This window comes from Lutzomyia longipalpis, chromosome 3 (assembly GCF_024334085.1).
Source record: "Lutzomyia longipalpis isolate SR_M1_2022 chromosome 3, ASM2433408v1".
Classification (NCBI taxonomy): Eukaryota; Metazoa; Arthropoda; class Insecta; order Diptera; family Psychodidae; genus Lutzomyia; species Lutzomyia longipalpis.
Window position 1 is genome coordinate 2409744 of NC_074709.1, and position 14732 is coordinate 2424475.

At 37.5% G+C, this 14732-nt stretch overlaps 7 protein-coding genes across 11 annotated transcripts in view; 4 read left to right on the forward strand and 3 right to left on the reverse strand.

Annotated features, from left to right (window-relative positions):
* The window catches only part of LOC129794093 (GPI mannosyltransferase 3), a 1193052-nt gene that overhangs the window by 240530 nt on the left and 937790 nt on the right, over positions 1 to 14732 (forward strand). The gene's annotated exons all lie outside the window — the stretch shown is intronic.
* The window catches only part of LOC129794120 (cytoplasmic tRNA 2-thiolation protein 1), a 1132104-nt gene that overhangs the window by 179582 nt on the left and 937790 nt on the right, over positions 1 to 14732 (forward strand). The gene's annotated exons all lie outside the window — the stretch shown is intronic.
* Positions 1 to 14732, forward strand: part of LOC129794129 (plasma membrane ascorbate-dependent reductase CYBRD1) — a 1128201-nt gene that overhangs the window by 175679 nt on the left and 937790 nt on the right. The window lies entirely within an intron of this gene.
* On the reverse strand, positions 4260 to 5438 carry LOC129794167 (uncharacterized). Its single transcript, XM_055834812.1, has 2 exons — positions 5045 to 5438; positions 4260 to 4956 (listed from the first exon to the last, which is right to left on the reverse strand). Exons 1-2 carry the CDS (start codon positions 5091 to 5093, stop codon positions 4502 to 4504), a joined length of 504 nt encoding a protein of 167 aa, XP_055690787.1. The 5' UTR covers positions 5094 to 5438; the 3' UTR covers positions 4260 to 4501.
* Positions 8275 to 9264, reverse strand: LOC129794290 (ubiquinol-cytochrome-c reductase complex assembly factor 1). Its single transcript, XM_055835076.1, has 4 exons — positions 9116 to 9264; positions 8877 to 9053; positions 8386 to 8811; positions 8275 to 8310 (listed from the first exon to the last, which is right to left on the reverse strand). Exons 1-4 carry the CDS (start codon positions 9137 to 9139, stop codon positions 8275 to 8277), a joined length of 663 nt encoding a protein of 220 aa, XP_055691051.1. The 5' UTR covers positions 9140 to 9264.
* Positions 9322 to 13792, reverse strand: LOC129794089 (NEDD4-binding protein 1). Of its 2 annotated transcripts, none has more exons than XM_055834698.1 (4): positions 13455 to 13792; positions 10204 to 11168; positions 9692 to 9916; positions 9322 to 9628 (listed from the first exon to the last, which is right to left on the reverse strand). In XM_055834698.1, exons 1-4 carry the CDS (start codon positions 13617 to 13619, stop codon positions 9424 to 9426), a joined length of 1560 nt encoding a protein of 519 aa, XP_055690673.1. In that variant the 5' UTR covers positions 13620 to 13792; the 3' UTR covers positions 9322 to 9423. The 2 variants fall into 2 exon arrangements, with proteins under 2 accessions (XP_055690673.1, XP_055690672.1); XM_055834697.1 differs by having other exon boundaries at positions 12889 to 13765.
* On the forward strand, positions 11387 to 12391 carry LOC129794164 (uncharacterized). The gene is made up of 3 exons (XM_055834808.1): positions 11387 to 11715; positions 11787 to 11993; positions 12062 to 12391. Exons 1-3 carry the CDS (start codon positions 11428 to 11430, stop codon positions 12176 to 12178), a joined length of 612 nt encoding a protein of 203 aa, XP_055690783.1. The 5' UTR covers positions 11387 to 11427; the 3' UTR covers positions 12179 to 12391.

Sequence of the window (14732 nt, forward strand, 5' to 3'; positions counted from 1 at the left end):
TATCATAAAAGGGGCCAATTGTACATAATTAATCACACAACATGGATGTGATTTGAACAATGTCGAGAAAGTATAAAATCAATAGTCGCAATGGATCTTTAAATCAGTCCGTTCAGTTATAATAAAGTGATCACAACGCGACTAGGAAACGCTGCACTAGAGTTGATCATCCCTACAATTTTCCTGGTGGAATATTGTAATTTCATACAAGGCTCATAGCACCGCCAACAATAAGGTAATATTTTTTTAGAAAATATATATCTCCCCAAAGTTTCTGCGTTCTAGTCCAATAGGTACTATGTCCCAACATTGTGAAGAAAAACCATCTATCGTACATACATTAGCGAATATAACCCCATGCTTTCAAGTTTCAAATATTTGATTCACAATGAATTTGATTTTTTTCTTTTCAGGAGCAATCTTAGTGCGAATCAGTATTTTATTTGATGAGTAAATTAAATACTGTCGATTAACAATTCAACTAGATTATTAAAGATACAAGATAACATCTACTCCAAAAGGCATACTCGGGTTACCTCTTTTGTATGGTAAGTTTTTAATCAGACCCCATAGGTTCTGAATGAATTAATTTTCTAGCTACATATTTTATTTTTTGTCTAGCTAGCATACAACCATACAGAATATCACATTACCTTACTGCTTTAAAGCAGTTGCTTAAATCTCGTTGCACGTCTATGCTATCAGCTTTATAAGCATCTATACCTTTCTAAAACGTTCATTTCGCTATATCAATTTTAAGTTCTGAAACTTACATTTGAAAAAACTTTTTTTTTTTAATTACTTACAAACTAAACTATTCAAATACTAGATACAATGAATAAAGTAAGCAAATGCAAGGAAGAATTTAGAAAAATTGTATCAAGAAATTTGGTTACACTTATTATAGTGATATTTGCTGCTCAAGTAGTAGTTATACAAGCGTCTAAAAACTCCTTAACGCCTGTTGAGGAAATTTCTGGATTATTGAGGCAAAAAATATTGGAACAATTTGAAGTAGTCAGCAAAGATTTACAGGCGCTTTCTGAAAAAATTGGGACAAATAATAGCAATGAAAATCCCTTAAGCGAGAGATCTGTGAAACCTACATATTTCCCTCTACTTATATCATCTATAAGATCTCTTTTAATAGATGTGTCCAATATATGTGAAGTTGAACATTCTGTTCTAATTAATTTTCGAAGTGAACTCCAAGCCACACTGACTGGAACTAATCTAACTGATAGTGATAATTGCCCACTGAACTACAACACAGATACATGTGAGGAATTACTAAAATTGGTTCTTTGCGGTTACAATCATCTGAAAAATGGATTTGAATTGGCAACAAGAAATAGCGTTGCAATTGATGAAAGTAGAATGTGGCAGAATAAATTGGAAGACTACAAAGAAAAGTCTACAAAGCTTCTTGATGACAAAATTACGTCTCTCTCCCAAAAATATAACTTTCAAATTAATAATTTGAAAACAGACTTGCAAAGCTTGCAGAACGAAGCAAATTTGTATATAAAAATTATAGAGAAAAATGGATTTAAAGATTGTTCCTATAAAATCATTAATGGAGATATCCAAGGTGCTGTAAACAATTTTAAGCAATTGAGAGATGAATTACCGAGCTTAGAAAATGTCATGATATGTTCTATTCTGAGAAGTGTATACAGTTTGGATCGATTTGAAAATATAATTAATTTTCTAAAAAAGTTTTCTAATTGTAGTCAAGATAGGGTATCGTATCCAGCTCTGTATGACATAATGAAAGCCAATGGCCACTCAAATAGCCCAGTACTGCTAGTTCTTTCTGAAGCCCTTTCACAGTGCATGAATCCCTCTGATTTAGCTACTAATGTGAAGGCACAAGTTTCTCGTATCCTCGATTCATGGGCATACAAAGTACGGAACACTGATGATTACAAAGAAATAATTGCATTTGCAAGTAAATATTATACACAATTTAAATCAAATATTGATGAACTCATACGAAGAGCTTATAGTAATAATTTGAGTAATGTGGAAAAAATATTAACATTTATTCGTGATCTTCCTTACACCAATCAAGGAATTGTAGGTGTTGAATCTTTATATAAGAGAATGAAAAGTAATAATCATTTCGACAGTTTCGAGTTTTTAATGTTAGCTTACAGAATAAAAGAATTAAGCGAAATGCGTGATTTTACAAACGATGTATCCATTTCTGACATTTATGATCGTTTAGCAATAATTGAACTGCTGATAAGTTTACCTAGTTCAATTAAGCGCTTGATTTGGAATCACAGTGATTGTACTATAAAGAACAGAGCCCATAATGAATATTTAAGTGCTTCAAATATTTCATCTGCGAAAGGAAATTTTGTATTCACCTGGATACCGAATGATGATATAAATAATCAAATGAACTTTGAAATTGACACTAAAGATAAAGCTAAAACATTTACAATAAAAAGTAATTTCAAAGATCAGTATATGTATGCTGCCGATAAAAAAAATGTTTATAGACGTTGGGTATTTACTTGGCAGCCAGATGATGTCAATAATAATCATAATAATCAGTCTTATTGGAGACTAAAACCCGTAAATAATGCTAAATATTTTAAAATAAGAAATTTGAATTCTGGTGAATATTTATATGCCTCTAGTGATATGGAAGAAGCCTATGATTCACATAGAAGAGGAGTATATACTTGGACAATTGGTGATATAACAGGTGAAATGGAGCGTGAAGGCCAATGGAAAATAAGTTGTACTTAAGAATTATTTTATAACATTTACAATTAAGCAAAAAAATACCAATAAAAATTAAATAAATGAACTGCCTCAAGAAACAATAATATAAAGGCAAAATTAAAATGTTAAAATTTTGGAGAAAAGTATAATTTGTATTTAATGATGTATGTATGTATATTTGAAACCAACTATTTTTTTAATAAACTTACGAAATAACCAAAAATAAGTTTTATTGAAACAAAGGAAGGGGTTAGGGGGTTTAAGGGTTAAAATTAAACATTACGAATTAAAATTTCTTTCAAAATACTCACGATTTTCCGCTTTGGCGTCCTTTTTCTGTGATTTTTCTATGTTTTTTTGGCTCCTTTTTGAATTTGGCGCCAAAATTGTAGTTCCAAAAGCCTCCACTGCTACTTTTGGCACTGTTTGCTCGAGAAAAAATGATATCCGTCTCCCTCACACATTCAGTTTTCGCGATTTTCTTGCGTTTTCCGCCGAATTTTCACGGGAAATTGGGTTTTCCGGGCTTAGGGGGCACCCCCGCGTCGATCGGCATCAAAAATTCCAGAAGTTCGCGAAAATCCATTTCCGGGAAAAAAGTGCGTGTAAAATCCCCAACCGTCAAAATTCCGAATTTGTAATCCCAACAGTCAAAATTTCTGCCACCCTCAAATTGGGCACAAAGGGGCTCCTTGAAGACTCCGGAGCATTCGTAAGCGCCACAGGAGCTCCAAAAATGCGTTTTATGCCCAAAAATTTGGGAAAAAAATAAGGAAAACACGAATTTTGTTGAAATGCTAAAAAAAAGTTCGTTAAAGTTCAAATATTGGACCAGACGTCAAGTAAACATGCTTTTTGGAACACCCTGTTTCTGCGACGCCTACTGTGATGATACAGTCATACCTCGTGAATAATCTCGGTTAAACTCTTCTCACTCATTACTTTAATTACGCAAGAAGAGCTTGGCCAAGAAGATATATTAAGCGGGGATGACTGTATTGGTTTTGTTTGTGAGTTTTTGGCGTTTCCTGGACTTTTTGGGAGTAAAAAAGGACTTTTAAGGACTTCCTGAACTTCTGGAACTTCCTGAACAGTGCAAACTTCTGCGAATCGTTAATACGTTGTTAATTTGATTGAAAGAACTTGGAGTTTTCTCGAAGAAGGTACGAAAATGCAAGGAAATCATCTCCTGAATTTCTTGAATTTTGATAAATTTTACCTTTTCAGGATAATTCCGGGAAAACTGTGGACTTTTCAAGGTGGTTATGATGCCCCCCAAAGACGGTGATACGATTTTCCCAGCAGCTACTGGTTCACAGGATGAATCCGTGCGACAAACCCTCCACACGCTATCACAGCTCCTGGACACAGGACTCTCATCCGAATGCCTGGACATCTGTATCCGTCTCTGTGAATGTGGGGTCAATCCCCAAGCATTGGCGGATATTGTCAAGCAAATCCGGAGGGAAGCTGCTGGACTCGAGAAGAGCGATCCTTGAATGAACAAGAAAACTCTCAAATAGGGATGTCATATTTAAAATTTATTATTATTTTATGTATAATATTATAATTAATTCCTATATATTCTAAAAATTTGGCTTGTTTCCACTTTTTTTTTGAGATTGATATTTCGACTTTTTTTTTTCTACGGCACGAAAGAAATGCAGGAAAAATTGCTAATTGTAAGTAAATTTATAAGAAAAAAGACTTCCGGGCAAGTCCGGGAACATGGGGGTTTGGCTTTGGAATTTTTGTTCCTCTATCAGTTGGCAAGGGATCGATTGGCTGTGGCCACAAATGCCAGGGCGATGGCCGTGAGGATCCCCTGGGGGACAACATGGAAGCCCGGTGGGGCACTGCCGTCGTCCTTGTTGCACAGCGACGTCTCGCAGCATGATGTGCAGGCATAGAGCTTGGTCCTCTCCCCAATCACAATGCATCCCCTTTCGCAATTGCTGGCGCACATTCGCTGCAGCGACCACATCCGCGGCGGCGTCGTGGAGTTTTCCGTGGTGATTGTGTAGGAGAAGCGCTTGACCATGCACGAGAATTCCTCAGATTTGCATTTCCGTATTAAGTTGGAATGATTCCCGGACAGGTCTGTGCACATCTCCCCATCTTCCATTGATTCGCATGAGTAGCACCACAGATCATTTCCCTTTGCCGCAGCAGCTGGTGTCTTTCTCAGCGAATGCGTCGTCAGCGACTGAGGATATGCTAAGATAAGATAACGATGGAACACAGTTAGTTATTAGTTTCATCCAGGTGTGTGCTCCTCCTGCCCCCTTCCCTGCCAAACACTCACCTTCGTCAAAGACACCAAAGAGCAGAAAAGTAATGAAGATTGGGAGCATCTTCCACTGATTTGCATTCTGAACATTGGTCACACACTTCACAGCATCCCGCTCATCCGACCCACGTTGGCCAGCACGTACACTTCCGGAATGATGAAAATTTCCTGCCACAAGTCCTTTTTATTCCTTCCCTTTGACCTTGCACGCAATGCCCACTTTTTCACGCACTCTTCCCACCAATTCGCATCATCTAGCAACCCGGGAATGTGTTTAATCTGCTGACCAGGCAAAGGTTATCACTCCTGACGCACTGGCAGCCACCAAATTCCAATCCACAGAGAGCTTTTTACCTTTTTTCACGGAATCTTTGTTTTTTTCACCAACAACCCACTAAATAAGCCCTTTTGGAAAATTCATTGGAAAATCTCTGGAAAATTCTTTGGAGCATTTTCCAATGGAGGGAAAATTGAATTTTCATTTTTCCCATTTTTCTTTATTTTATGCAAACTTTCTTCTGGAGATTCTTTTTAGCAGAAAACAATAAAAGTGTAGAACAATGCTATGTGCCCCGGTAGAGAAACCCTTCTACCGTAATAATACGTTGAGCTGTGGCACTATGTGTGTCTAGGGTTGGACTGCTCTGGGTGAAAGAGTGAGATGAGTCGTTAGCTCTATGCCGCTCATCAGGCACTCATAGGTATCAGTAGCCCACTGTTGCTCGTCCGATTCAGTTCGGGACCCGTTAGCTCTCTAATTAAGGGTACTTAATAGCCCATGTAGGAATATCGTCCTACATATCAGAAGTGGGATAGGGTCCGCGTGTGCCACTGCGTGTGGAAAACCGTGAAAATCACGGCGCGAGTGAGGAAAAAAGTGGAAAATTGCGGAGAGGACAACGCAGAGGGCAGCGAGAGCAACATGGCCGCCACCGTGTGGAGAAAAAAATGCGGCGTAGAAGCAGCGAAAAGCGGCTAGATGGGACTGCGAAGACCATCGAGAAGCGCCCCAGCAACTGTGTGGAGGAGCACCCAGCGATGGAAGTACCGCAAGTACCCCTAAGTGCCCCCCAGGAAAAGAAATAAAGAGAGAAAAAAATTGAGTTTCTTTGAGCTTTGACATTTTTTTATGGAATTCTGAGAAATTTTTGGCAATTCCAGAAATTTCTTTGTGTTAACCCTTTTGTGTATTCTCTGTGTGAATGGTGGCCACCCGCACAAAATAATTATCTGTGTTGAGAACATGTCTTAACAAGAATTCCTTTTCAGGCGATATATGAAAATTCTTGATCATATTTTATGCTAAATTACATAGAAAAATTCATGAGAAAAAATGCGAATTTGTAGAAGTGTTTCATACGAAAGTGAAATTAGCCGTGTTTCATGAAACAAGTTTCGACGAGATTGAGAAACACGAAATGTTTTGTTGGAATTTGACCACATCGTGACATTTCGGTCGTGCCGATTGAATGTTCGGATATTGTGTCATATTTTTGTTATTTATTTGCGTCGTTTGAGTTTTCAAGGTATTTGTGAGGAAATTCAAGAAAAATTTCAATAAATTGCGCAAAGAAATCGCAGCAGAGTAAGTAAGATGATAGAAAAGAGAGACAGAGAGGATTTTCAAAGGTAAAAAGTTAGAGATGCTATGTGTAATTCAATTCTTTCAACTGCAGGAAACACAAAGTCGAGAAGGCAAAACACCACGGTTGCCATGCCCATGGGAACAAAGAAGCTAAGCGCAATAATTGAGCGATTTGATCCAGATTTGACCGACTGCATTGACACAGAAGATTGGCTTGTAGAAGTTGAAAAGGCACGTTTATGTATCATTGGGAAGAGAGAGTGAGAATTCTATGTGCTGTGCATCCATGAGATTGAGAGGGCAGCTGAAAAATGAATCCGTAGAGCCAAAGCGAGGCTGGATACGTGGCAAAATTTCGTGATTAATTGTTGCAATTCTTTCCTACCGTTGTGGATTTAAGGACATCATTGTTGACACAAACTTTCGAATCTCTCCCGCAACTTCTCCGCGTACTAATTGATGTGGAACAAAACATTGAACGTAGACGATTCCAAGTGCAATTATGGGTAGAATTCAGGGCGATACCATCCGTACTGCCATGGTAAGAAGAATGACAATGTGAAGCACACAAGGAAGCCAAAAAAGGAGAGAGAGCAGAAAACCACCGAAGATCGACGAATGCTCTGAGAAACTGTACTATAGGTGCAAGAAGCCCGGAAATTTGATTGTTCAATGGCCACAATCAGTAACTAATTCCAATGAATTCCAAGCAGATGATAATTAAATTGAATTTGTGTAAATAAAGAATCTTAAGCCCACTGAGTGTAGTAAAGTGTGAGATCAAATAAAAGAAATTACAGAAAGGCATTATTATTATTTCGAGATTTTAATTAGTTGTTTTTCAGGACAGAAAAAATGAAATTAAGATCTCAAGGTAAGACTACTAAATAGAATGGAGAATAATTTCTTTGTCATTTTAGATTATGGCCATACAACGAGGATGCAACAAAGAAATGTCAAGGATTTAAAATATCAAATATTATATGCCCCGCTCAGACACAAGATAGAAGCAAAGAAGGAAGAGAATCTCAAGCGTACGACAGGAATTGAGGACTCGATAGATCTTAAGGAAGGCTATGTGCCAAAGTCAAGCAATGGCTGTGTGCCGCTTGAAAGCTGAGTGCGCTAAACCAAGGATTCAAGATCAAGTAGATGCAATGAAGAAAAGCAACCTGACGCATATAAAAGGAATTGAAAACTGGATAGAAGGAAGATAAAATCATTGGCCAAGTCGAGAGCCGAAGCAAGAAGACTTCGTCTTCACCTGCTGAGCCCCAGGCTTAGTTGCTTCACAGAGCTCATAGTACTATGTGTACTCCATCATGGAAAAAGAAAGAAACAAGAAATTAAAGAAACAGGATGACAACGATGAATTATAGCGGAAGAAATCAGTACACTGGATTGACCATTCACTTCATCAATGAGGACATTGATCATATCAGGAAGGCCGAGATGTAGAACAATGCTATGTGCCCCGGTAGAGAAACCCTTCTACCGTAATAATACGTTGAGCTGTGGCACTATGTGTGTCTAGGGTTGGACTGCTCTGGGTGAAAGAGTGAGATGAGTCGTTAGCTCTATGCCGCTCATCAGGCACTCATAGGTATCAGTAGCCCACTGTTGCTCGTCCGATTCAGTTCGGGACCCGTTAGCTCTCTAATTAAGGGTACTTAATAGCCCATGTAGGAATATCGTCCTACAAAAGACAGAAAAATAAATTCAAAATTCATTTTAAATGATTTTTATTCAAGCTAAAATGAATCATAAATACGAGAAATTCCAACAATTCATAATTGGGGCATTCCTTTTCGAAGAAACGCCTCCACAGAGCCCCAGCAAGTACTTTGTCATCCCCCATGAGTCCCTCGTCGTAGTTTATGAGAGCTGCCTGAAACTGTTGCGAGTACATCTCAATTTGTTTCCTCGTTCCGGAGGGATTTGACGGATCCATCTTCTTTGCGCGCGTATTGACATCATTCCACATGGCCTCAACGATGCAATTGCGAAGGAAACGTCCATTTTCACCCTTTTCCGGCCCCTCAGCCATTGCACGCACGAGAATCATCCAGACATGGAGCTCTGTGACCAGGAACCACGAATTGAATGTATTTGGCAGGTGGAATTTCTCAAAGAACTCCAAATAGTTCAATCTGTCCACAATGGATTCATACAGGATAAAACTACAGAAGCGGAGTCTCTAAAAAATGAACAGAACAAAATTAAAGGGATATTCTGAGGAGAATTCTTCCGGGAGTTTCTTACGGTTTGTGAATTTCCGGACAATCCCAATTTGCTCTGTATTTTTCCCAATATTCCATCCTTTTTTGCAGGAACTGGCTCTACGACAACGTGCGTTTCACTTTCCTGACTCCTTCCGGGTGTATTCCTGACAAAACGTACCGGAATCACCCCCACATTTGGCGCTCTGCGAAAGCATGCCTAAATCAAAACAACTTTGTGAGGTTATGTTGCGTTACATAAAAGAAAATGCAAAATCTTACGTTTCTCAGGGCTATCCGAAGCATCCTTGTAGAAATTCTTAAACAGCTTAATTGAAAAACTAATTAATTTCACTACATAAACAGTATTAAACTAAATTTTTATTATTTTTCGTACAAATAAAAATATTGAGCTGATGGACTTCGTGTTCTACTCGTACTAGTTCGTATTGCTTTCGGTTAAGCCAAACACTTGGATAAGAAAATTCTTTTTATCCAAAATTTTTTATTCAGTTCCTTTTTTTTCAATGAATTTTTTACAAGATTTCCCTGAAAGACTCTTACAATGAAATGATCCTCATGGAGAGAAATCAACAATACAGGATATCATTGATCTTTGGACCGTCACGTCCATAGGGATCAAGTGGGATAAAGAATTGATCCTTAAACCACGTAAAGCCTACAACTCTCGTCCCTATGATGGTATCCCATGCAATATTCTGACCTAGGAGGTCTGCAAAGTTATCATTGGATACGATGACACCATCATTTGCCTCAGCAACTTGCATTATCAGCCTGAGAAGATAGCAAAAACATTTAATATCCCTTCATTCCTTTTCCTGTTTCTTTGAAACTCACAGATCATCGTAGCTGGACAATGAGAATCCATTGATGTTCTTTGAGGGACTAAAGATAACCTTCCCGCGGAGATTGAGGTCCTTCAGTAGATTAGGATTTGTTGAGTAGCGTGCTTTGGAACGGAACATTGGAACAACAGCCACACATTCATGCCCTTTGTTCTCGAAGTAATCAATGGCAATCTTGAGACCTTCCACGGAGAAAACCTTCTTCATTATTGAATGACTGAAAAAATTGCAAAAAGAAGTCATTAAAAGTGTTCGATTTCTAGTTTAGAACTAGAAAATCGAGAATATATCGAGGGCTACATTGTAAAAACGGCTAAATCGATGAATTTTGTTGGTTTTCTCATTTTTTTTAGAGATAATTTGTAAAACTGCATCAACTTTTGTTTTCCTTCCGCCAAAAAAGATCTAGGATAGGATAATTTAGGATAACACCATCTTGAAATTTTCAACTGCAGCTCCCTGAAAATATAAAAAGCATAAAAAAAAGAAATAAAGGATACTAACTGAAAAGCGATATTGCTTCCATCGAGAACGATAAATCTGGGTTTCTTCTCCCCAGACTTGACACAGGGACTCTGCTTTGCAACTCTTATCTTTCCTGGAGTTTTCTTGGGGGTCTTCTCGTGCGTCTTGGATGACTTTGGAGTATCCTCAATGGAAATTATTGGGCAGGGATTTTCCAGAGTCACCTCCGCTGCCTGCACCGGTGTTTCGGCAGATGTGGAAGGCGTTGCGGCGGGAGATTTCTTCTGAGCTTCGAGACTCTTTTTCTTTTTCAGCAATTTAAGTTGTTTTATGTGTTGCTTCGGTATTGGGGTGAGTTTTATTGTTCTCGGTGGTCCAGGACCTTTGTGTTCCTTGACAAAAATCACCGAATCATCCTGCCCATCGGGAATTTCAATGACACGATTGGCCTCACTTTCAGTCGTCTCATCCAACAGGGGGATTACTTCAATTGGATCATTGGGTACATTTGCAACCCTTCGTGGTGTTATATTTTGATAACTAGCCACTTCTATAACATCACTACAATCTAGTGGATCAACTTCCTCTTTCTTCAGGATATCCATGAAAATTTCCTTTTCCCCATCATTTTGGGTGGTTGAATCACATTCACCAACTTCTTCGTCATTTGCAGACTTCTTTGGTGACTCACTCACTCTTATTGGAGCATCAGCAGAGACAACAGTGTGAGGAATCTCTTTGCCGTATCTCTGTACTTTTGCTCTGTGCCTTTCGTTCACCTCATCGTCATTCTCTTGTTCTGACTTAATTTCACGTGAACGTTTTCCCCCCAATACACGCACTTGTGTGTCCCTAGAGGAACCTGCTGCTGGTGATGGTGTATTTGGAATAACAATTGGTGACCCACCGAGAGGGATGTAGTCTCCAGTTAGAGTCATTCTCTGTAATTTTGTCTCTTGCTGCCTTTCCTGCAGATTTTGCTCCTTTCGCCTAACATTTTCCTTCTGCAAGGATACAGAAGAGAATATTTTATTCTTCTAACGATATTCTCACACAGCTCTTACACTCTTCTAGTCTTATACGTAACTTAATAAAAAAAAATCCCGTACAACTTGTTGCCGCAAAAGGACCCTACGCGCAGGTGCCAAAGAAAATCGATACGCACACAGAATTGAAAGGTAATCTTGTATATGTTAATTCTAATAAAAAAAAATCAAAAAAGGGTAAAAAATCTCCATAGTGAACCTCTAGTGACGAAAGAATATGGAAGATTTGTGGTCTGAAGTGTGTTCAAGGCAAAAAATCAATCAAAATACATCTCAGGAGTGGATTGGAAAGATCCTCAGGAATTACTCACTGCCCGAGCGGTATTATCACAATCAAAATGAAATGTTTTCGCACAAGGAAAAGTATTTGCGGGAAGGAAATGCAAATGATTGTGTAATCCTTGCTGCAATCTTCCAATACTACATCTTTGATCCCATTAAGGATAAACAAGTTGAGAATTGTCAGGCATTGAGGGATTTTCTCACTGAGGCTAATTTTAAAGATGTGAGTCATCCATTCTTTGTCCTATGACCTTTATGCTGAAACCGTATGTTTTTCTTCTTTCTCTCTTTTAGGACGCCCTTGGAAAATATGTAGCAAAACTCTTAGGAGACAATATCCCCGAAGAATTGGATGGATTTGAGGAAGATGCTCAATTTCTACAAGACTTGGATCTAGCAATTCTCGGAGCAGATCCAGAGGACTACAAAAACTACACGGAATTGCTTGAGAAAGAGTACAAACATTTAAATTCAGCCACCTACAAATCTACACGATTGAAGGTTAAAAACTCACGTTAGAACATATAAAACTAATAATATTTTTCTAATTAAATTTTCTCTCTTTTTAGATTCTAAAGACATTTCTAACTATTCCGAATATATACTCAACACCATTCTTCCGGGAACGTCTTGAGGAATCCGCCAGGAAGAACATAAGGAAGGAGATTGAGGAATTAAAAGCATAAAGCTGTGAATATTATTTAGATTTCATTTTAAAGATTTTCCGTTTGTTAATGCAATCGCAACATTATGCTTAAAATCGTCAGAAATATCAATCATTAACTTTTTAAATACTAAATTAAATTAATAAAAAATATTATGTACGCAAATTAACATTTTAGCGAAAAAAAAAGATTTGTTATCGATATTCAAATAATAAAAATTCGTGTTTGAAGCTTTCCAATCTATTTTTAATTTTCGTCGTTAGTTTTTACTAAAATTTAGTATATTTAAAAATCAGAATGTTAGAAAACGCTCGAAATTTTAACAGGAATGGGCTTAACGTTTTATTGTTTCTATAACCGGTTAAAATTAACGTAAACGACGAACCTAAATCAAATTCTAGGTGTATCTTATACTTCCTAGCAACGTTTTACTTCAAAATCTTTATAAAAATCTATTTAATCGGTTTAGAACTTTTAGTTAGAAAAGGAATAATTACAATACAAAATAAAAATCTTCTGTAAAACAGCTTTTAAAATGTCCTTAATTTTCAGTTTCAACGTCAATAACAAAAGGTTTACTAAATCTACCAGACCTACCTAGCTATCCGCCATCTTGAATAAAGATAATATTAGTTTAATCAACTTGTTCGGTTCTATATCTAACAAAATTAGCATTCTTAATCTATAAATCAAAGGAACTAAATAGATCTAAAAACGGTCAATGAACTTACTGTGGAATCTTTGTAAAGCGCAGAAATCTTTTCGAGCAACCTGGCACAACTTTGTGAGAGCGCATACTGATCACAACCACAGTTAACGGAACTGATGGGAAAGACGTTTTTCGCGAGGTTTTTCCTCAGGCCGTACTCCTTGATTTGATTTTCATAAAAATGTTTTTCACACACTTTTGACCGTTTTCCCAGAACGTACGCACCCAGGTGCTTCTTCCAAATTATTCTCTTTGAATCTTGTGGAACAGTGAAAAAGGATAATGCAGGACAAGTTGAAACTGATGATATACAGCCTGGATAGGCACACGCCATTTTGTCTTTAATTTTTTTTTAAAAGGACTTTAATTCCTCAATTTAAGCACTTAAAAACCGATCAAACGGATTAGTTTAAAATTTTCCAAGATTTCTAAAATCTTTAATACAATTTTATCCAAGTTCTATTTCTTTTATCCGAGATATCAAGAATCAGTCCCTGAATTTTTCCTGACACTCACTTTTTAGGTTAAAAAACGTTAAAATTATGGAAAAGAACTTCTTTTACTGGTAATTTAGCACAAATTGGGTACCTTTTTCCCCCGGAATCTCTCAGAATTGTGAGAACTCTTTAATAATTTCCTCGGGGAGGTGAATTTCTTCCCATTCAATTCACGTTTCCTCAGACGCACTTCCTTCTGTCCAGGTGGTTTTTTCGACTGAATGTCCTTTTGCCACTGTTTCCTCTTCTTTCCCATCACAAACAAAACTTCCTACTGCCTACTTTCAGTGTCTCTTCACAAATATTTACACAGTTTATGAGGTTTTCTTGGAAAATTCCTCTCTAAAAACTTCTTCGTTACGCAGAATTTTATTTTTATTGCGGCTGAAAGAAATATTTGGATAAGGGGAAAAACTTTCAAAAGAATAAGAAGATGGAGAAAGCGAGACAACAAGAAAAAAATACTTTCATCTTACTTCCTCATCAATGAAACAGCGCGTACAGCGGAATTTTTTGGAAACTTCATTTTGGCGCTTTTTTATTTACGCGAAATGTGAGGTTATGTATGCAAAAGCTGCACAAAATACAACGAAAAAATACAATTTTTGATCTCAAAAACGATAAATGCAATTTTCCCGTGAAAATTTGTCGGGAAATGTTAGAAAATCGAGTAAAATTAGTTGTGTGAGAAAGACAAAATTAGTGCCGTGCGAATGAGAGAGTCGATGTGAGATGGGATATGCTAGCTGTACCTCCATCTCTCTTCTTCCTCAACCAACATGGCTGGTGTCCCAACAACGCAACTTTCTTTTTGTCACAGCCGAAAACTGGGACTTTTCCAAGGAACGTCACAATACGTTCAGAGAGAAAGTTGCAATAAGATTGTCGTGATTTCCTAGGACAAGACATATAACGCCCCTCTGTTTATATTTTTGCAATTAAGAAAATTCGATGCATTTTCCGCAATTATCTCGATATTTGAGGAAAGGAGTTCATGCACGGGTATATGAAAGATGATCCTCTGTCGCAGAACAATTTTAACCCATTTCATCTTGTAGAGGATCAAAAAACATTGAAGAATCGCGAGAGAAACTCCCCAAAATCCACTGGGATCACATCGAAAAGTGCAAATAAAAATTGCCAAAAAATTCAAATATTTCAACGCCATTTGACATTTTTCTCCCTAAAAAACACATTTTCCTGCATTTGGCACTAAATCTGGCATAAAAATGCATAAAGTCCTTTTTATTTTCATTAAAAACACATTTCCTGCATTTTCCTGACATAAAAATGCATAAAGCCCTTTTTATTTTCATTTCATTTCGGGATACTTCGGCTTCGTGCCCTTTGTCCACTCGGGGACGGTACT